This window comes from Alexandromys fortis, unplaced genomic scaffold, assembly GCF_014885135.2.
Source record: "Alexandromys fortis isolate MF-2015 unplaced genomic scaffold, M_Fortis_MF-2015_v1.1 scaffold_8_9099976_23576923, whole genome shotgun sequence".
Lineage (NCBI taxonomy): Eukaryota > Metazoa > Chordata > Mammalia > Rodentia > Cricetidae > Alexandromys > Alexandromys fortis.
Genome location: NW_026067899.1, coordinates 3859511 through 3882103, shown reverse-complemented (window position 1 = coordinate 3882103; position 22593 = coordinate 3859511). Strand labels below are relative to the sequence as shown.

Below are 22593 nucleotides of genomic sequence, written 5' to 3'. Positions count from 1 at the left end.
TGTGTCTTCTGAGTATCCCAAGCTCCACCGAGTGTTTGGCTGTGGGTGTCTGCATCTGCTCTCATCAGCTGTTGGGGGCAGCTGATGACTATTGGGCAACACCCTAGCTATGAGAACAGCAGACTATCATTAAGAAAGATTACATTGACTGACTTCTTGTGGGGGTGGGGGTTGGCACTGTTGGTTCAAACCCCACTCTGCAAGGAAGCAGCCAAATCTAGCTTGCCCGTGGACCCTGGGTTCCTTGTGGGGCCTTTGTTTCTGCTTTGCTATAAGCAGACAGGAGAAATGATAAGAATATACAGCTTAATCCCAGGAGCTATTTCTAAATAAATCAAATAAAAGAGCTGCAGGTTTATTAAGTTTTATCGGCATGAACTAAGATTTAAACAGATAAAAAGACTTTCACTGTGTTCTTGGATGGGAAATCTAGATACCATATTAAAAGGTTAATTTCCTCCAATTCATATAAACACACATATAATACAGTTTTGATTAGTATTCTGACAGGGGTGTAAAAAAACCCAAACCTCATAATTAGATAAATATTCATAAGGAAGAATAAATGTCCAAGAATAACCAAAGAAATTATGAAAATGAGAAAACAGTTGCTCAGAAAGAGCAGATTAGAAGTTTGATGTCTTTGTAATTTAGATGAGTGTGTAGGTATGTGTCATTACTTCCTATATGACCATGATCTTTATGAAGCATAAAATGCTCCATAATGTACAGAAAGCTAAGAGTGCATTTGAGTTAGAACTTCTTCTTTTTCTTTTTCTTCTTTTTCTTCTTTTTCTTCTTCTTCTTCTTCTTCTTCTTCTTCTTCTTCTTCTTCTTCTTCTTCTTCTTCTTCTTCTTCTTCTTCTTCTGATTTTGTAGTTCTGTGAATATATAATAAGACATCTTAGGGATGGGACCCAAAATTAAACACGAAATTCATTTATATTCCCCATAACTCTATACGCAAAGCCTGGAGATGATCTCACACAAGATTTCTATCATGCCTGTGTTTTGACTGAGACTCATCATTTAAATCAAGCGTGAAATTTTCTGTTTATAGCACTAAATCAGAACTCAAAAAGTTTTGGCTCTTTAAGTGTTTTCAGTTTCAATTTCAATCCTTTTAGACAACTCGTCCTGTGGGCTTGTCGCGTGCACAGTTCGGGGGAACAACACGGTGGTGATGTGGTGTCCTGTAGAGTATGCTTTTAGCCGTCCCACACCAGAGAACCAAATTCCAAAACTAGATTCTGTTGGGTTGCTTGTGTCTGATAGGACAGTGTGTGGTCTGAATGAGAGTGGCCCCATAGGCTCCTGCATTTCAATGTTTGGTTTCCAGCTGGTGAAGTATTTAAGGGGTAGGAAGTGTGGCCCTGTTGGAGGTGTGGGAGTAAAGTTTTGAGGTGTGGGAGTAAAGTTTTGAGGTTTCAAAATCCCATATCAGGCGCTCTCTCTCTCTCTCTCTCTCTCTCTCTCTCTCTCTCTCTCTCTCTCTCTCTCTCTCTCTCTCTCTCCCCCTCTCTCCCTCTCTCTCCCTCTCTCCCTCCTACTTGTGAACTTAAGCTCAGCTTCTGCTCCCAGGCCATGCCTGCCTACCTCCTGCCATGCTTCCCACCATGATGGTCAGGGATTCACCCTCTGAAGCTGTAAGCAAGTTCCCAATTAAGTGGTTTCTTCTCTAAGTAGTTTTGGGCACGGTATTTCTTCACAGCAATAGAACAGTAACTGAGATAGACAGAAACAAACAGGCCAGCTTCAGGTTGGGAAAAATTTGCCTGGACTTTTTTCATAGCCAGCCAGAGGATACTTAATGTTTAGTTAAGAAATCATTCCAAGCCGGGCGGTGGTGGCTCACGCCTTTAATCCCAGCACTCGGGAGGCAGAGGCAGGCGGATCTCTGTGAGTTCGAGACCAACCTGGTCTACAGAGCTAGTTCCAAGACAGGCTCCAAAGCCACAGAGAAACCCTGTCTCGAAAAACCAAAAAAAAAAAAAAAAAAAACAAAGAAATCATTCCAAACTGTGTGCCCCCCTTAGCCACACAGTCCTTTACGGTGACAGTCATCATGACAGAAGCGTTCTGAATTATGGGTATGCTATCTATGGAGGTGCTCATAATTTTCCTGTCATTTTTTTTCCCAGTACAATAAAGTCTACAAGAGCCTGAAGGAGTTGGCTCAAAATGGAGAGAATTTCTGCAAGCAGATCACATCCGTCCTTCAGCAAAGGTACAAAATGTGCATTTGCAACAACCAATCCCTCCTCTGCGGCTGCAGCTAGCCACATGTCTGGAGGGGCGATTAGAAGCTGCACCGCTTTCCAGAGCACAGTGTTAGATTTTGGTGCTGGAGAAATTGGGTTGAATCATGAGTCTGCTCCGTCTCCCATTTATCACCTGGCACCATAAAGATCAGGAAGCCACACAGAGGGCTGCTGCCTAGGAAGACCCAGGCAAGCCTCTTATCCTCAGACTAAGTTTAGCATGCTCCTGGGGGCCCACTCTGACATCTGATGTGTATGACCATTATTGTACTTTTCACACTGGCCTCGATTATTCGTTTATGTTTTCTCTTATGCTACAAAGACAGGGGCTGTGTCTCACCCGTTGTATGATAAGAGCTTCGTAGAGCCAAGTCTTTGATCTCTTTGGTCATTTTCTAGAGAATGGATAGATGGATGGATGGATGGATGGATGGATGGATGGATGGGTGGGTGGATGGGTGGGTGGATGGATGGATAGATGCATGCATGGATGGGTGGATGGATGGATGGATGGATGGATGAGAAGCCACCATTTTTAATATTAGTGTCTCCTCTTAATACCAAGTGTGACTGTAAACAAAGCTGCCCATGATGCTAAAGTGAGAACAGTTAACTCAGGCAATAAAGGACAGGGAACGCACTGCTTAAAATGAAAGAACCAGAGGAAAACGTTGGCTTATAAGGGGGCATTTAGGCTTTGACTCTACGGTACTATCTCTATAGTAAATATTCTAAAGCTACTTTTTCAGGAGAGGTTGTTGCATTTTAAAGGGAAACAGTTTCAACTTTAAAATACTGTGGAGCTGGCAATGGAGCTCTGGGATCGAGTGCTTGTGCAGCAGGTGTGAGACCATGGTTCAATCCCCGGAGCACCACACACGCACGCACACTTTATTTACGCGTCATATAGAAAAAAGATGATGAGTTAAGAGCATCCCTCATTAGCAAATCAATATCAAAAGAGCACATTTGTTTTATCAGAACAATGAATGACCGGGAGAGCTCTAAAGACGTTTTTATGAAGAAAAACGCGAGTTTGTCAAATGGAATAAAAAAGAAAATAAAAGTTTAAGTGAGATATATTTCTATTCTAATAGTCAAGCTGCTTTGATTTTCCAAGAGAGAATGGGAGGCGGGGTAATCTAAGACAATGTTTCTTCTATGAGAAATGATTTTTATTAGTCTCAAAGGAAATTGTTTTTAAATAAGATCAGCTAACTATTCTATAAATCCAACTCTTTGCTTAGATAAGTCTCTTCTCCCTGAAAAACAGAAAGGATTATATACTGATTAGCCATGCCGGTGACTGAGATAGCGGCCAATTGGTCTTGATTATTTGGTGTCCAAGAGTTCAGAATTAGTGCCAGATAGACAGCCGTGAAGACAGGAGGCCGAAATGGACCACAACTACAGGAGGCTCCAGGGTGAACTCACAGGACTCGAGAAGGCTCCGTCTCACCACTCTCTTCCATTCTAGATGTCAACCCAGTTCTTCACTTTCTGCTACAGCCAGAGCCCTGGCTTCCTCCCTGTGTTTCCCTCAGGGTTCCTTGCCAAGACCACCACCTACCCTCTCAGTATGTGAAAACCGCCATCTCCACATCCTCAAGGAGAAAATGTGGAACCCTTGGGCAGTGGAGATAGCTCTCTTCATGTTTTTACTTCCTGATGGACCAGGTTTAGGATCTGAATATCTATCGGATGCTGTAGGCCAAAACTGCAACACATGTCTGAGTCAAAAGCTGCATAGCATTAAATGTGAAGAATGGCTATAAACACTTTAGTAAGACCTCAAATAATGCTGAAAGGCCACGTGACAGACATTTTGTAAAGCTAACCTGGAACAGCCAAATTATTTCCCTCAACCAAGATGCCACTGCTGGGGTACTTGCTATTGACTGGCTCCTGATAATTGTTCCTTTGAAGTGACCCCTCCTACTTAAGATGCCAGATCCCCTGGGTTGGCTCAACTGTCCAGTTTTGCAGCTAGCCTGAGGGATACATATCCAGAGAACCACTTCTAGTGGACATACATACTTTATTAATGTATGGATGTTTCTTCATGGTGTACGTTTACTCCACATTCTTATGAATCAGTTAGCAAAGATATATGCCGTATCATAGCCCTGGATGGGGCCAAGTGAAGTGATTCGGAGGTCGCTACCTCTTCCTCCTGTTCTTGAACCGACTCCACAAAACTAGTCCACAAGGACAGTGATTGCTGTGCACCTGGCCCAGTTCAGTTTCACTTTCCTCGTTCTGTGACTTCCCTTAATCCTATAAACCACTAAAGGCTGGCTCTTGTTTAAGGCAGTGGTGCTTGCCTATAATCCTAGCGCTTGGGAGACTGTGGCAGGAGGATTGCAAGGTCAAGGCCTACCCAGGCGTTGTAATGAGGTTGTAGCTCAAGCAAAACAAAACAAAGCAAAAATAACAAAAACAAACAAACAAAAACAAAACCGGAGCTGGTCAGGTGGCTGAGCAGGTAAAATGCTCACCACCGAACCTAACTAGCTGAACTCCATCTCCAGCATACAGTTGGAAGGAGAGGATTGATTTCTGAAAGCTGCACACACACACACACACACACACACACACACACACACACACTTGAGTAAACACACACACACGGTGGCACACTTGAGTAAACACACACACACGTGGGGGTGGAGAAAGAAGCAACTGTGAAAAGCAAAGAAAGGATATTTCTTCATCGTGGCTACTTTGAGGAGAGCGAATACAAATAAGGACATCCAGTGACCCAGAAGGTCATCTCCAGGGTGACTGACGTGAGGTTGAACTGGAAGTTTCTACTTCTGGCTAGAGGTACACGTAACTAAGCATTCCTGTCAAGGTGTGGTCATGCCCACCCCTGGCCCATCAGTGCCTCAGCTCTAGTTCTGCACTGTGGTCTAACAAACTGAATTGTCTGAATTAAAACTCTATTTCAAGGGGACAAGCACCCCTTCTGGTGGGTACCAGGGTCACAGCCTTTTCCTTTTTCCAGTCTAAGACTTTGGGAAATTTCGAGGTACATTGTTTCAACCGTTTGCTAACCAAAGAGAGGGGTACAATTGTCTTTCCTTAAGTGTCTTTCCTCAGCTACAAGGCCAGGGCTGTTTCCTCTTAAATGTGCAGGTGTATTTCATACACATCAATGATACATTGCATTTGCATTAGATACAGGTAGGAAAGCCTCATAAGACAAAGGCAATAAGAGCTGCAGCAGAGATGGGTGCTGACTACACACACAGAGACCGGAAGGAAGTTTCAGACCAGAGACCTGAGTTAAAGATGGTCTCCCACAATGAATCACTGACCCGTGAAGTGTAGATTTACGAGAGCCAGCCCCGGAAAGCGAGGATGTTCCCACACAATGGCACATTGAATGGATAATGTGGGGTGCTGGGACAAGGGACACAGTAAGAAGGAGAGGGAGGGTAAGGATCATGGGGAGGGGAAAGAGAGGCAGGAGGGAAAGTCTAAATCTCCAGTTCTTTTCAAAATACTATAAAGTCCAAATTTCATCCTAAAGGAGTCTCTGTAGGATCTTCAGCAGGATCAAACTCACAGCTGGACAGAGGTGGCACACACCTTTAATTCCAGCAGAGGAAGCAGACGGTGGGTAGATCTCTGTGAGTTTGAGGCCAGCCTGGTCTACAGAGTGAGTTCCAGGACAGGCTCCAAAGCTACAAGGGAAAACCCTGTCTCAAAAAAAAAAAAAGAAAGAAAGAAACAAACAAACAAACAAACAAAACAGCATCAAGGTCACAATAGAAAATACCTTGGAGATAACAAAGACCCAAAATATAAAAACAATCCCTACAATCCCTATCCCTTCCTTTCCAACATACTCGAAGCCCCCTGCTCAGCCAACTACCCTGGTGCGCAGTGGAAATTACAGGGCTTCAGGATAGTAACCTAGAACAAGACTAGGTCAATCAAACCCCTAGCGCATGGAGCCTGACCCAGTAACTTATGATGTCATGTTTTATTAGAGTCTAATTATTAAACCTTGGTGCCTCACTCTAAATGGGCAGTCTCGGGTGGGGCAAATGAGGGTATAAAATTTACTACCTAGCAAGACAGCGGGCTGCCCATCTCCTATCTAATCAAATACAATCAAACTCATATGACCCAGGAGACAAGGCCAGGTAATTGCTTTCTAATGTTGTAAAAGGTCTCTATTCTCCCCCAACTCCCACCCACAATTTGCCTGATACATTTCTACTTTTTTTTTTAATTTGTTATGGCCCAGTAAATACATTTATCCCCCACATCCTGGACTCTCTGATCCAAGTTCTCCGTATAACAGATGCATTAGAGAGAAGGCCAGGGCCTCAGCTAGCAAGCTGAGAGATTTCTGCTTGGATTTGAACAGCAGTTCCTCTGGGAAGATGCAGCTTTGAGCATCTTAATAAGAAGGATGCGAGTGGATTGTATTTCTGTCTCCATCCACGCTACTCCCAGTCAGATGCTCTTGTGAGACAGGGGAACTACACAGTTGCAGGACAGTCACCCAAGGTCTTTGGTGACCTTTAGGAAGTGGGTGGAGTTTATTTGAACTTGAATCTTGCTCTCTTTGAAGCCCAGGCTGAACTGTAGCTCACTATGTAGACTAGGTTGGCCTTAACGTTTGTTTCTCTTCTCCCAGCCCAATACAGTGCTGGGATTATGGGCATGTACCAGACACCCAGCCTCTGGTAACTTTTACGTACAATTTGTTTGTAAGAACAGTTGTGGCTACCTTTTAAAGGAAAAATTATAAGACTTGAAGGGAAAACATCCATTTACCCAACCCCAGCTATAAGTTGGTTCTGGCTCAAACTGTGATGTAGAAGACAATATGGGAACAATCTATTAAGATTACTAAAATCCTTAATTCCTACAGAGGAGGGCACAGTCGTCTGCTTCCCTCAGCATGAGAAGACCTTCATTCAGCTTCAACGAGCTCTTTATAGGCACAGAAGAAACTAGAGGGCTTTAAACAATTATTTTGCGTAAGTTTATTACAGCGGGATCCTCTGAACTGAACACAGCCACCTAGTCTCACAGCTCAACCTGTGCTGCATTGAAAATACCAGATCTGAGAGCACGGATTTTACAGCCTGCGGCCGTGCCAAAGGCGTGGTTTATTTTAAGATCTAGGTCAAACGCTGGTTCTTGACTTATTGGTTGGTTCTCATGACTAGCAATGAAAATATATCGACTTGCTTTGCAGGCTGAGAGGAAACTAAAACGTAAATGGGTTGAAAGTCAAAGTGTCGTTTCCCTGGCTCAGAATCATTAAAATTCACTGGAATATTTTGAGCTAAAGTATATACCCAGCAGATGGGATGTACATGCACACTATCAGTTTCACACATGAAGAAGCCGTGGCCTAGACAAGCCTTCTTCATTCGTGTGAGAAATCATGTCTGTAGAGTGGAAGGAAACAATGGGAGAAGGGGAGAATATCGAGTTCGCTGTGCCTCCTGTCTTCTTCCTTGGGTTGTTTTACCCAAGAGAAAGAAAATTCCAAGACCTGAGGTGAGCTTAGCTCTGCCCCTCTGGATTCCTTTTGCACATGTATTGCTTTGTGACTGGGGATTGTGATAAAGCAGCTCCCTTCAAAAGAGTGGGTGATGGTGCCAGGCTGTGGTTGTGCACGCCCAGCACTTGGGAGGCAATGGTAGGCAGATCTCTGAGTTCGAGGCTGGTCTGGTCTACAGAGAAGATGCTCAGAGAAGCCTAGTCCTGGGGGATAAAAGAGAGGGGAAGGAGAGAGAGGGAGAGGGAGAGAGAGAGAGAGAGAGAGAGAGAGAGAGAGAGAGAGAGAGAGAGAATATGAAACCAGTTTCTGTGCTGCATCAATAAAATGCCAACGTCCAGTATATTTGGTAGATAGCCTGAAAAGATTGAAGGGTATCCTTTTGGGATGCCTGCATATACATACAACACACTGCACACACACACACACACATACACACACACAATGTGTGCCACTTACACATACATCACATGGTAGTCTTTGCTTCCATTCACACACACAATCATTCAGACTTACAAAAATGACAGACATCATTATATTTGTCTCTTAGAACATGACTTCCCATGAGAATGACAAATCCAGCCATTGGATAAGAAATTGGTCATTGGCTAGGAATTTAGCCATGGACATCTGTTAAGGTAAAAGCCACTGAGGGCCTGAAGGACAATATCCCATACATATCACGTCCTCCTTCCCCTCCTCCCTGTTTGTCATTGCAGTTCCTTCTGATGATCAGCCCCCTTTTGGGTTGCCACAGGTGGGCTCTAGAAATCAGAAGGCAAAAGTGGATGGATACAGCCTGCTCTGTTTGGCTGATTCTAAAGTCCTTGGGGCTCATTAATAAGTTGCAAGCAGAGAGATAAAGAACACGATTTGACTGGTCAGAGACACTGGGTCCGACTCAGCCTGGCCTCAACAAGTAAACTGATGGTGTTTGAGATCATAGTCCTCCTCCATTGCCTCTTAGCCAGATCATCATTCTCCCCACTCCCCACTCACCAACCAGTTTACAATACATGAGTGCCTCAGAAAAGGCCCCGGGAGCAGAGAGTCTTAACATGTGCACTGGGATAGCTGGCAGTGGCCTTTCTAGTGGCCACACCGTGAGAGCTTCAGTGAGTCACAACGCCGTAATTAACACTGGAGTGGCAGTAGAAGTTTTAAAATGCGCTTTTGTCTGACTCCCCTGGTAATAGCCACATCTGAGTCAGGGGAGGAGCGTGGTTAAGTAGCTCAGATTTGGAAGCTAGCTGTATCACCTCCCTCTCACGTGTCCTCGGCAGAGCAACCAATCAAACTCCAGGCCTGGTGCTCCCTCCTGGAAATGGTCAGAAAGATTGTGTCCACATCACAAAAGTCATTGTAGGTTCAACACAAATAAAAATGAGCCAGAGAGACGACTCAGCGAGTAAAGGGAAGGCTGCCAAGTCTAACAACCTGAGTTTGCTTCTCAGACCCACACGGTGAAATCACAGAAGCAAATCCATCAAGCTGTCCACTGGCCTCCAAATCTGTGCTGTGGTGCCCCCTCCCCATGTTAAATAAAGGCAATAATTTTTTGGAGGAAAGAGCTACAATGCTTATAATAGTGTCTTGCATAGCATAACGGCCCCAATAAAGGGTGGGTGTTGCTGTTTTGTGAATAAACAGAGCGCAGGTCAAGTGTCTGCGGAGTCACAAAATAGACACCCTTCAGTGTACAGAGGGCATTTGTTTGATACATAATCGCCATGTGTGGGAGACGGCTTTTTAATTTGGAGACTCACAGATTTGCCCTGACACTGATACTAATGCAAGGAATCGCGGCTTGGCTAACCAGCATCCTCAGGCTTGGCTAACCAGCATCCTCAGGTGGGTCTCTACCTTCTTGATAGAAAGCCTGGGAGAGTTAGCTAATGTGATACGTGCCTATAGTCCCAGCACCCAGGAGGTTGAGGCAAGAAAATTAGGAATTCAAGGTCACCCCAAGCTACACATCAAGTTCAAGGTCAACCTGAGATCGTGGAGAGGGGGTGGGGAAAGAAGAAAGAGAATGCACAGAGGTGGGTGTACAGGAGCAGAGCCGGCCAGACTTAGAAACTGCCAATCAAGCAAAGAGCCTCCTCCTGACACCAAAACCCCACCTTCTTTCCCTATGAATCTAATGACGTTACTAATGCTAAGGAAAGGAGTATTTCCTTGTGGTAGTTGCCTCTGTCACTTGGCCTCTGAGTCCCTTTGTAGAGCCTGTGAGAACATTCTAGAAGTAAAATTGAATTGTGAAGGAGAAGCTATCCCTGTCAGTATCCCCATCTTGGCTTAGAAGTCCTTATGGGGAGACAATAGCATAGAGGACTGCACTCTTCACCCTGGGCTATTGCCCTCTGGATACCTAACAATCCATCATCATCCTCACCACTACCACCATCATCCTCAAATAATTAATATTTACTATTTGTTTTGTGTCTAGTACTGTGAGTCAAAAACTATGCATTCATCAGCGGTAATATCAAGGGATAAAGGCACTCATCAACAAGCTCGGTGTTGACCTGACTCTGATTCCCAGGCTCTACACAGTGGAGGAAGAGAACTGACTCCTTCGAGTGGTCCCCCTGAGCGCTGAGTGTATACTGTGGTGTGCTCACACTCATGTACAAACAAATAGATATATTTTTTTTAAACTTGAAGTGGATAGAAATCATCTTTTAGAAAGAAAGAGCAGATGGGGGGGGGAGAAGGAAAAGAGGGTGTGTGTGGAGGTGGGGTGAATAGGAACATAACCTCATTGTAGCTACAGATGGACCTCTAACGAGGAAGTGCTAAAATAATTTTAAGAAGAGATAATTTGATCTCCCCAAGAACCAATGATTTCCTGCTACCTTGCCCTGCATAGAAAGTAATGGAGGAGCCCTCAGGTTTCTACCATAATGGCGCTTGAGCCGGGCACCTGCCTCTAATCAGTTCCTTGGGATGTAAAGGCAGCAGGCGCCCTCTGAAGCTACCACGCAGCTCTCAACCATACGTATCTTTTTATTTCCAGCTTCTACTTAGGACTTCGAGCTGATGGGTTTAGTGATGACTATGCACCTTAGTAGCTGTACCAGGCGTCTAGGCTTATTCTAATGAAGTGGCAGAGACTGGGTGGCGTGAAGGACGAGACTCCCTGTGTAATAGCTCCGGAGACCGGAGCTCTGATGAGATTAAGGCTTCATTGGTTTGATGGGTTTGGTTCCTGCTAGATACCTCTTCCTCATGAAGACACTTCATGCTGTCGCACGTCCCCTCCCAGCTTCTGGAGATTTGCTGATAATGCCTTGGCTTGTAGATCTTCCTCTGGTTCCCGCTTTCATGTTCATAGGGTCTTTTCCCACGTACACACGCCCATCTCTGTGTCCAGTGCCCCTCTCCCTCCCCACCCTGTTTATAAGGACACATCAAATTCTGTTTGGGCCTCGTCTAAACTTGATCTCCTTCACAGAACCTAGTTCCAAAGAAGACACATTCACATAGCCTGTGTGTGGTGGTCAATATTGCCAACCTGGCAGGACCTAAAATCACACAGGAGATGTTCCTCTGGGCGTGTCTATGATGGCGTTGTCAAAGGGGTTTAACTGAGGTGAGGAGACCAACGCACGTTGCACAATCTCACAGGCTAGGGTTCTGGACCAAGTAGACAGGAGAACACTAGCTGAGTACCTGGGTTCGCTCTATCTGCTTTGTGACTGCAGACGCGGTGCCATCAGCTGCAGTATGCCCCTACCACCGTGGACTGTATGCTCAAACTGTGGGCCAAAATGAAGCCTTCTCTGTTGACATTGCATTGGTCAGATCACACAATAAAAAAGTAACCAAGATGCCGGGGTTCAGTACTCCTTGAGGGAGGCGCAATCCTTCTATCTATACCTCCCTCCCCCACTCCATGTGTGTTTCTTTGTCTAAGTGTGCTCTTGCTAATTCTGACCAGTATATCCTACATAACAAGTCCGCTGCTCCTAGGGCCAACCTGGAGATCAACTACGCCAAAGGACTTCAGAAACTGGCAGCCAAGCTGAGCAAAGCACTACAGAGCACAAAGAAAAAGTAAGTATGATGACAAAGGGAAGGCAAAAATCCTTTGTAAAACAATAAAAATGAAAAAAAAAAAACCTCACTCTCAGCTTTTTCCCATTTGCACGGCAGGTACAATCCTACCAAGCATGGCTTCCAGATCTTGGGGATTTATTCTGGGCCAGGCTCTGCCTCAAATGCTTAGTGGCTATTCCTATTTAATCCTCACAACAATCCTTGAAAGTCCTTATGATTATCCTCCTTACGGATGAGGACTTGAGACTGAACAGCTGAAATAAAACTCCCATCATGCAGTTAATGAGCTGTCCATTGACTCATCCTGGGGCTTGATGGCTCCTGAGCCCACCGTTGGCTTGATAATGCCATCTGGGAAGATGTGTGAAGCCAGAAGGTCTTAGAGGCAGGAAGCGTAAATTCTGTATCATCTCTGTTCTGTGACTTTTGACAAGGGATCTTAGTCTCCCTGTGCCTCCATGCCTTCCTGTATAGGGAGCAGACGTGCTCATCTGTGCATTTGAGTGTGTATGTGGGTTGTAGCGTGGTGTGCAGCCTGAATAATAAATGAAGCAAACTGTGTGGAGGACTCGACATGTGAGGAAAGCACACAGTATGTTGCAACAATAAAATTGTCCATTATTGATAACTTGCTATGACGCTGCCTCTGTACTACTGTGTGTAGATGAGACTGAACTTGCAGTGTTCTTGCTGAGGGTCCTAGTGCTGATGATGAAAGAGGGAAAATTCAGGGGGAAAAAGGACCAATTTCTCACTCCTGCCTTGGCACCATGGTGATGATAGCAAGTTGCTTTGAAACTGCTCCGATTCTTGTTCCACTTTTATTTTTAGGGTGATATCTTGGTAGATTACAAATGAGTCTGTGCAATAGTGTGGTTGGGTTTAGACTGACTTCTGCTTAGATAGCCCAGTTTAAACTCTAGTTATACTACTTTTCAGGTGAGTGGCCTGGGACAACTCATCCTCTGTCTAAATGTCTCTTTAAGATGAAAATGAAGCTGACATGCCGTGGCGCTGAAGTTAATCTGCTGAGGCAGGGGAATTGCCATGAGTTTGATGCCAGATTAGGCTACACAGAGAATTTCAGGCCAATGTGGCTGTAGTGTAAGACCTTTTTTGAAAGAAACATAAATCATGATAATAAATATACTAACATAAAAACAGAAATAAAACCCATCCCCTACAGTTACTGAATTAAATGCAGTAATGCAAGCATGCTTAACAGACCATGGGATGAGGAGGGAAACTCCCTGAATGGCCTTTTAATTTTGATCCTAATGTTTCAGTTCCCACCATGGCAACCTTAGCTTCAGAATGGCAGACACATTCACAATGGCTAGCGAACCAGCACTAGTGTGGTATTTAGTGATAAAATTTAGGTCAAAATCTGTGTTAGATGCTTACACAGAGATCCCAATGTCTTATTTCATAAGATTAGTTAGATGAGGCTCAGAAAAGCCGAGTGAGACTTCAAGGGTCACAAAGGAAACCAGGGACAGGGATGTCCGCTTTCAGACCTGTGCTCTGGGCTCTCTGAGGTCACATGATGCACTTCCTGTCATGCTGTCCAGCGGCTGTGCAATCACCTGGGAGGTTCTCTTTAATGAATGTTCCTCATAGCCTTAATAAACACAATTATATTTGGGTTAATTTACACGAAATAGTAAACACTCATTTGCTGTTGGAGTTAGTGTCGCCTGTAGCCCAAGCTGATGGCAAATTCTTTATGTCAACTCAGATGACCTGACCCTCCTGCCTCCACATTCCAGTTGCTTGGGATTATGGGAATGAGGAGCCACTTCATCCAGCAGCAGTTATTTTAAGTATAGGGTTTGGTTCATCCAGTTTAACAGATGTGTGTACTACCTAACTAACCACGACAAAAGTCAGACATTTTCAGCACACCCCAAGTCGCTTGTTCCTGTTTGCATTCATGCCCTCACGACCACTGACCCCTGTCATGTGAATGTGGATTAGTTTTCTCCTTCCTGCAGTTTCCTGCACTAGAAACACACAGTAGGCACTCTCTGGTGCAGGTTTAGATTGCAGAAACCCGGGCCTCTGGTCTGGTTTTCCTTTGTCCCAGGGCAGGATGCGGACTAGGCCACAGGAGGCACACTTCTGCTCCGGGCAGGGATGCCCCTTCCTCCCTTCCTCTCCATCAAAAGTGGCATGGGCTCTGTCCCTGCAGTTAACTAAGACTATTTGTCCTGACTTCCAAGGACGCCTGACAGACAACTAAGAGCTTGACCCCCTGCTATGGGAGAAGAGAACATCAGGCTTCCTTGTCCTCCCTTTGCTTCCGGGACCAGGAAAGATGTGAGGCTGTATTTTTACGACTGTGCAGGATTTGGACTCCAACCCCAAGATCAGCACGCACAATGAGCCAGGGACTTGGGCTCAAATCCCGTGTCACTTACATCCTCTAAGGCTTGGTTTATTTATCTGTAAAGTGAGGGACTTGAAAAGCTTTTCTGTGAGGGTCTTCTAAATTCCTCTCCCTCACCTGTTCCTTTCCTTGGCCACTTTAGCTCCCTGATTTTCTGCATAGATAAAATAGAAGATGAAAAATCTAAGTGGGAAAAAGCGGTGTGTATAATGTCTGTGGTGCAAATAAATATACTGGCTGAATTTAATCTCACGGAGAAATTGAAGCTCCAGCAAGGGAATGATTATGAGGGGAGGCAGTTTGCGGACTGTAATGCTTGATTTCTCAGCGCTCACTAGTAATTGACACCGCCCCCCCCCCCATTTGTGTCTCTAGCTGTCTCAGCACTGCCTGGGCCTGGGCCTCAGAGAGCATGAAATCGGCGGCAGACCTACATCAGTGAGTGCTTCCCGTAATGCTGCTCCCGTACCCATTTCCACCACCCCACTCCCACACCTTTGCCCTTACTCTGAAGGGGGGGTGTCACACATTTAGAGTGGGCGGGGGCCAATATTCCACTTCAGACCTGCACGAAATAGATTAGCTATGACTTGCAACTCATCTACCCCGAAATGCATTCGGGCAGAGGATGGAAACCCAGGACGAGACTGGGCACCCTTATGTTCTGTTTCCAGAAAACTTGGCAAAGCGATTGAGTTGGAAGCAATAAAGCCAACGCATCAGGTCCTGAGTATGCAAGAAAAGAAGAGAAAATCGGTGAGTCAGAGCTTCTCTTTCCTCTTAGAAGGAAGACTTCTAAGGCTGGGTATAAATCAAACCCTGGCATAATAAAATGTTCCTAAAAAACAAGCAAAATACTCTGGTAAGGGAGAGGAAGGTGAATCTCTGTGCCTTCTAGACTAGCAAGTTCCACATATAATATTAAATGAAAACACAAAATGAAAGAAATCTAATGAGTAATAGGATCTTAGCTAGAAGACCCTTCCCAAAATGTTAACAAGAATTACTTTGAGATGGTAAAATTTGAGGTTATTTTCAATTTTTTTGGTTCTTTTTAAATGGTCTCTTCCATTTTGTAAACTCTATCACTGAACTCCACCCAAGTCTCATATGCATAATTTGTTCCAAAAGATACTTTTCTACTTACCAAAGTGAGATTTGGTAATAATAGCTACAACTCTCGAATAGTCTTAAGACTAAAGGGAGGCATTAGGCATGCCTATCAAGAACAGCTGGTTGTCTTTAGCATGCACCCTTTCTTCTAGGACAATTTCACTGTGTTCTCCCCACTCCTTCTCAGCGTATCACAGTGGTTAGCCACTTTAGACAATGCTTCCAGACAACTAGCATAGCTGTTAATGCTGCTGTGCTCCCTTGAGGTGGGATCAGGGTCAAGCACTGGAACAAAGTGCCTGAGGCTCAGCAGGCCAGCCTTGCAAAAGGAAAAGATAGTCTTGGAGGTGGAGGGTGGGGTCAAGTTGGTTATAAGTCTAAAGAGCTAAAGGAACTGGGAAAACTCAGATGGAAGAGAAATGGAAATAAATGAAATATAAACATATTAAATAGAATCGATGTTTGTGTGTATATATGCTTGTGTTCCACCAGAATGGATGTCCTACCTAAGGTAGTAGAGAGATAGAAAATGACAAAATTTACTTGAAATAAATATAATCATCTACTTTTGCCAGCAACTTTAGGAAAACTCAAAGCAAATCTATATTTCATTAATTATAAAATATTTTACACGGGGTGGTGGTGGCACATGCCTTTAATCCCAGCACTTGGGAGGCAGAGGCAGACAGATCTCTGTGAGTTCAAGGCCAACCTGGTCTACAAGAGCTAGTTCTAGGACAGGCTCCAAGGCTACAGAAAAATCCTGTCTCGAAAAACAAACAAAAAATGTTTTACATACTGTTATCTTAATAATAAGATAATTACATTTAATACCATAAATTAACTAACGTTATTACAATTTATTACAACACATTGAGTAGTTGACATCATGATCCTCCAATCATCTGTCCCCATTATCTCCTGTTCAGAGGGAGGGAGGGAGAGAGAGAGAGAGAGGCCAGGGCCTAGCTTGGGCTTTTGAGATCTCAAAGTTCACTCCCAGTGACACTCCTCCAATAAGGCCACACCACCTAAGCCTACTCAAACATTCCACCAACTAGGGACCAGACATCGAGAAGCAAGAGCCTACGGGGCCATTCTCCTTCAAAGCACCCCAGACTCAGATCCATACAAGGCTCCAAACCATCACAAATTCAGATCCATATGAGGTTCCAAACCATCACAAACTCAGATCCATATGAGGCTCTACTTCATGCTCCTCTCACTTCCCAGAGTCCCACCTCTAAATGCTATGATGCTTCAGGAATAGGCTTTGATCTCTGAGTTTTGGTATCCGTAGATATTTAATTAATAACAGTGACTAAGCAAGAAAGCAACATTTTTTATTCTGTTTTTCTTTTCCATAGCTTGATAATGAAGTTGAAAAGACGGCAAATCTTGTTATTAACAACTGGAATCAGCAAATCAAGGCAAGTATACATAAACAGCCTTTACATAAATGCAGTTCTGAGGATGGGACTTCTTTACTTTTGTACACACGTACTGGTGTGTCCTAACGCTTTTCAATGCACCTATTCAAGCAAATCACTCACCTGAGTTATTATATAGATGCATCATTCAACTAATCCAAAGCAAAGGATGACTCGAAATATGGGTACGGTTTATGGTTAATACTTACATGGCATTTCTTATGTGCCAAGAACTGCCTATTTGTATGTTCAGTCATCATACCAACCAAGGTATCACGTGACTTTGGACTGACTTTGGAATGTCAAGGTTATTTCCAAGGGTTTGAAACTGGTTAATGGTTAAACCACGAAGTCTTAGAAGTTCTTGGGCTCTGGAGTCATTGCTTTTTTCCATCGTATTGTATTGGCTGCCTCTCTGTGGAGTTTGACATGTAGGTGAAGTAACAAACATTGCTTTGGTTTTTCATTTGTACAGGGTGCTAGTGATCTCTACCTTGCTATGGAGAGGGCATGTTAAGGAGTGTGCTGATGTCAAAGGGAACACACGTGTTAATTCTTCAAGAGCACACGGGCTACACTAAGGCTCGCTCCTCGTTTCCAATTACTTGAAAACTTAGCAAGCGCAGGAAACAGCACACGAATCCTCTAGATAAGTTTTGATTTGATGTTAGAAGCTAAAGAACTCCATTGCTGGTTCTTAAGCTACAGAAACAGCAGATGAGGTCCATATGTACAGAAGATTAGTCTAGAATAATCCTGTGTAGGAGTTGCTTTGAGTCAGAAGGATGAGAGACTGAGGAATCTGCTGAGAAAACCCAATCATGTCCTTGAAGAAGATGTGTATTCCAAGAGTTGAACCCTTCCTTTACATCTCCTAATGTTAATGACCCCAAAGAACCTTCACAAGTAAATAGCCGCCTATACCAAACAACCAGAGATGCCCTCAGAAGCAGCTGGCCTCAGGCTTGTTTCTGAAGCTTCTGCTGATATCTAAGACTCCAGAGACCAAGATGAGAATTATTCTAGACAAACAAGTTTCTACCCTTGTGGTAGATGTACTGATAAAGAGAGTCACAGTGAGAACCCATCTCAAAGTCCAAAAAAAGCATCCAAACACTTGTTGTTTTTTTTTAATTTTGCTTTTGATTTTCTGAGTTTCTTTTAAAAAGGTTTGTTTTGAAAAAACAATTATCTGTAAACTCTGAGTTCTCACAGGAAACAATTGATCAAATACAATAGAACAAAGGTTAGAGACAATGTTCTATAACTGTTTGTTTCAAAGAACAAAAAAAAAACCCACCTCCTATTATTCCCCAGTTTCTAATAAGTTGTTTTTCTAAATCAAATGATTTTATTGTTTTGTGAAGAATGACAAAGTCATTAGATCACATAAAATTCTTGAGTTGTAATCATTTCCTCGCTCGCTCGTTCCAATGCAAGAAGAGGCTTCACCTGTCAGTCCTGACGAGCAGCCTGCTTGGGAGATAAAATTGCAAATTCTGAAGGACCAAGTACTCTTGACTCCCGCCCATTTATCATCAGGCACGTGACTGAGCTAAAAGAGGGGCTACAAGCCGCTTGTGCCTTGAACTTCCTCGCATAGCATCTTCACAAGTTTCAAGGAAGGATGTAGGCGTAGGCATTACCGCTGATTCCCTTGACCTCCCCCCGCCCCCACAGACACACACATTGTTTCATTTTGTATTCTGAACGTTCAGTCTGGGCTTGGTGGTGCAGGCCTGCAAAAGAGTGAGTTCAAGGTCAATTAGCAAATGTCTAATTCTCTTGCATATGGTACCCAATATCATGACAAAATGTACAGTGGTTCCCTATCAAAATATTTGCTGCTAAAAAAAATATTTGCTGCTGTAGTATTTGGGGCAGATATTGAGATGAAGGAAGTCAAATCTCACAGTCATTCACAAACAGATCTCATTCCAAAATGGAAGTGCTTTTCTCTGCATGGCCATTTCTGGTTCTTTCTGCTTTGTTTCCTTCCCTTACTTGTATGTTTCTGTCTCTAGGCTAAGAAAAAATTAATGGTGAGTACCAAGAAGCATGAAGCTCTTTTCCACCTTGTAGAAAGCTCCAAGCAATCCGTGTCCCAGAAGGAGAAGCAGAAGGTGAGCCGTCTTGGTAGCAGGAGCACGCTGCTTAGACATGTGGCTTCCTGCCCTCTGCAGGAATACAGAGAACAAGCTGGCTCATTCTCTGTAGGGATCTGTAGGTCAGTCAGGTATGAAAAGGGATTTCAAAGTCACCTGTGGTTCACATAAGATTTTTGAAATATATCGTGGACACGGTTTTGATAGAGACTCTTAATTTTAAAAATTCTCAGCTCCCTCTCCAAATAAGTAAATATATATCCTTTATGTTTATGGGCTACTATATATAACACTTTGCATATTACACTAATATGCTGTGAACAGTATAAAACGAAAAGTAGAAATGATTATAAGATGAGAGAAAGATAAAATGGCATTTTAAAATATTAGCTAACCATGATATGGTCATATAGCTAGGAAATAATCATCAAGTAAGTATGCAAATAAAATATACCCTCAAGGGAAAAGTATGGAATGAATCACAGTAAATATAAATTTACTTTTCCACCATTCATCTCAGCAATTTGAACTTTTAAGAAAGTAAGGAATTACATTTTACATCAAGTTCTCCTCATATCTTCCTACATCACCCAGATTTTTCTCTTCCCTCTGATCAATCATGTATTCATAACCATGAGCAGAAGAAAACGTCCACCGAGATGAGGTTGTTTCCTCTTCATGTTTCGTTTCTTAGTGGAAGCGATCGAGCACTCCTGGCAGAAATGTTTTAAAGACTTTGGTGCACACGTCATTGTTAACTGAAGCCAGGTAATACCTGTAGATCCACATAGCCCAGACATTTGCTAATGGGCCACGAGTTCCGTGATGCTGGAAGGGAAGGTCTTTGTGAGGCTCCACTGCAGCTCCCTCCTGTGGCAGGACACCCCCCTCCCCTTCTCCCAAGCCTCTTCAGAATCTATAACCGTCCATGCGTAGGTCACAGAAGTGAGTCACGTGTTAAATAAGTGTAAACTTGACAACTCCGTTCTTAGACAAAAAAATGAACACTAGTAATATTGGGCTCTACCTCAAAAGATTATCTAGCCCAGCTCCTGTAGGATGTGCTCCGTATTGGAGCACACTTTCTCTAATGTGAAGTCCTCCCAAGGAAAGCAGCCGGCACCATCGCAATCCTCAAAAGGGAAATAGAAACTGTCAAGGCCAGTGACGATCACTTCATCTGAAAAAATCGTCAGCTGCGTAACTTAAATGCACCATTAGCAAGATTTGGAAGGTCCTTATCTCTCGACATGCCCTTCTTTGCAGTTCAAAACTGTGCTGGATAACAAGCAGCCACAGAGGAAGCTAATTCATAATATGTAAAGATCTCAGCACTAGAACATGCCTCATCAGAAGCTATTCTTCCTTGATGTCAAGCAACAGCAGCAACAGAAAAACTGGTGCAGCTGAGGGGTGCATTTCTTCTTCCTTCGGTAGCAGCTTCCCTGGGGGTGAAAGCATGCAGTGCCCTCCCCTACCTTCCTACAGTGGGCCTGTGACCATGGCCTTTGCCTGTGATGACATCATAGATCCCTCCCACAGTCACTGCTTAAATTAGATCTTTGTTGGTGTTGTTTGTTTGTTTGTTTTGTTTTTAAGTGAATACCAGACCTGGCCTTCATTTCTCATGCACGTGGAAGTGCTCTATCATCAGCACTGCTGCTAGGCAGTTCTTCCTGTTTTCCTGCTTAGCAATCCCAATTCTCCAGGAAGCAGAAGTGAGCCTAGACCCCATCCTCTTCCCACTTCTGTCCTTCCCACCCACTCCCAAAGGACTTACTTCACTACTCACTTTTAACTGCAAATGTGCAAGGGAGAGTCCAGTCATCCCGTGTTCTCAGACTGTGGCTCTCTGCCTCCCAGACCCTCTGGTGATTACCCGACTTGTCCTGTCTTAGACAATCCCCTCCTGCCCCACAATGCTTCTTCCCATCAGTCTTCTGAATTCCCAGGTCTATCATGGTCTGTGTGAGCAGCTATAAGAAGTTACCATAGCCTGGGCAGCTGGCACCACAGGGTCTATTTCTCATAGCCTTTAAAACAGAAACCTAAGTAAAATGACTTTAACTAGCCCACAAATAAAACTGTCGCACGGTTTAAGGAAGCCACTCAAACACTTAGCCCGTGCGTACATCTTACTGAACTTCTTTAGAGTCAGAATTGCCATGGTTCTAGAGATCAGGAGCCAGCATGGTCAGATTCTGGTGAGGGCCAAGACTTCAGTCATCTCTTCATAGCCTCATAAGGCAAGGAGAGAGCTCTGGGTTCCTCTCATAAGGTCGTTGATCTCATTCATGAGGGTTCCAAAAATTCCAATTTCTATTGCAATGATGTAGAGAAGTTAAAATTCAACACTTGAATTTGGAGGCGCTCATCCACTTCCTTCAATGCACCTCCTGCCTTGGGAGAGCAGGAAGAGTCAGAGGGAGGTTTTCATGACCCTACCCATTCCATTCGCTCTCTCTCTCCTGTAGGAGTGTACTGAGTGTACTCAGTGTACTGAGATTTATTTGAAGGGTTGTCTGCGCTCTGTCTCCACTTCCCTGTTCATTCCTCAAGCTACCCCACAAACTTCTTAGAAGCACTGTAAATCATTTATCTCCCCTTCTGTAGGCAGTCTCTTCTTTTAACTTTATCAGTATCCCATTCCTGGTCCCCTTACATCTCTGGATATTTTAGCGTTGCCTCCTTTATGGATGTCATTTTTTTTCCCACTTGGCCCTTATATATTGCTGTACCTGAGGATTTCTTCCCAGGGTCCGTCTGTTTAATTCATTGTTGTGTCTTCAGTGTCCAACAAAAGATTCGCAATATCAGGCACTCAATAAATAATAGATTCTCAACGTATATACTTCCAAGGCTTCAACTCTCATTTCTACATGGACAATGCCTAAATTTATGTCTCTATCCATATCTGTCTCTAAACTGTCTCCTGGCACCTCTAGAAATCATCTCTCTCTACCTAAGATAAGTCTTTTCCCCTGCATCTTCTGGGTCTCTGTACACCTTTAGCTGGCATACCATTCCGATTCTAGTCTTAAACCAATTGCTTCTTGGATGTGTTGACATCCCCATTTGTTGACATCCCCATTTGTTGACATACCCATCTCCCTGATACCATTCACCAAGGCACACTCATCATTTGCCTGGATTACTGGAACTAAAGTGGGTCCCTTTGCCTTTAGTGTTGGCTCTTACTGTCACACACATGCAGGGTGACTTTCCTCAAACTAAAGTCATCTACATTCATTCTCTTCTGAGAAGTCTTTGAAGGCTGCCTAGTGACTTCACAATATGGGTTACCCTCTGATATGTGACCCATCAAGGCCTTCCCTGACTTGACCTTGCCTCCTGTTCGCCATTGTCTCTGACTGTTCTTTCTAGGTCCTCGGGGTTCATCAATTCTTTCCCATATCAGGGCACTATATTGTTATCAGGTTAAAATTCACAAGCTCGTGTTTCTGCAGATAGATGTGGCTCATTACCCCTGAAATGCAAAGCTGAATGAGCCTGGTATAGGTCATACATCACAGAGCAGCAGTGTATTGTCTGGAATAATAAAGAGAACAGTCTTAGTATTCAGCCTCTTGAATGGATGTTCTCCATTATTGTAACATTAGTCAAAATGTCCTTAAACATAAAGAGGGTCAGTCATAAAATAATAATAATAAAAAAGCCTGTCCTTGAAACTTCTAAACTGCTA

General features: G+C 43.8%; 1 protein-coding gene across 3 annotated transcripts in view; it reads left to right on the top strand.

Annotated features, from left to right (window-relative positions):
• The window catches only part of Nostrin (nitric oxide synthase trafficking), a 55205-nt gene that overhangs the window by 7118 nt on the left and 25494 nt on the right, over positions 1-22593 (top strand). The window contains exons 2-7 of one of the 3 annotated variants that reach the window (XM_050122920.1): positions 2142-2227; positions 11767-11850; positions 14618-14680; positions 14917-14998; positions 16723-16785; positions 18810-18908. In XM_050122920.1, the coding sequence (XP_049978877.1) occupies positions 2142-2227; positions 11767-11850; positions 14618-14680; positions 14917-14998; positions 16723-16785; positions 18810-18908 (477 nt within the window). Of the gene's footprint in view, positions 1-2141; positions 2228-11752; positions 11851-14617; positions 14681-14916; positions 14999-16722; positions 16786-18809; positions 18909-22593 lie in introns of those variants that run through there. The other 2 variants (XM_050122939.1, XM_050122931.1) reach the window with 2 other exon arrangements.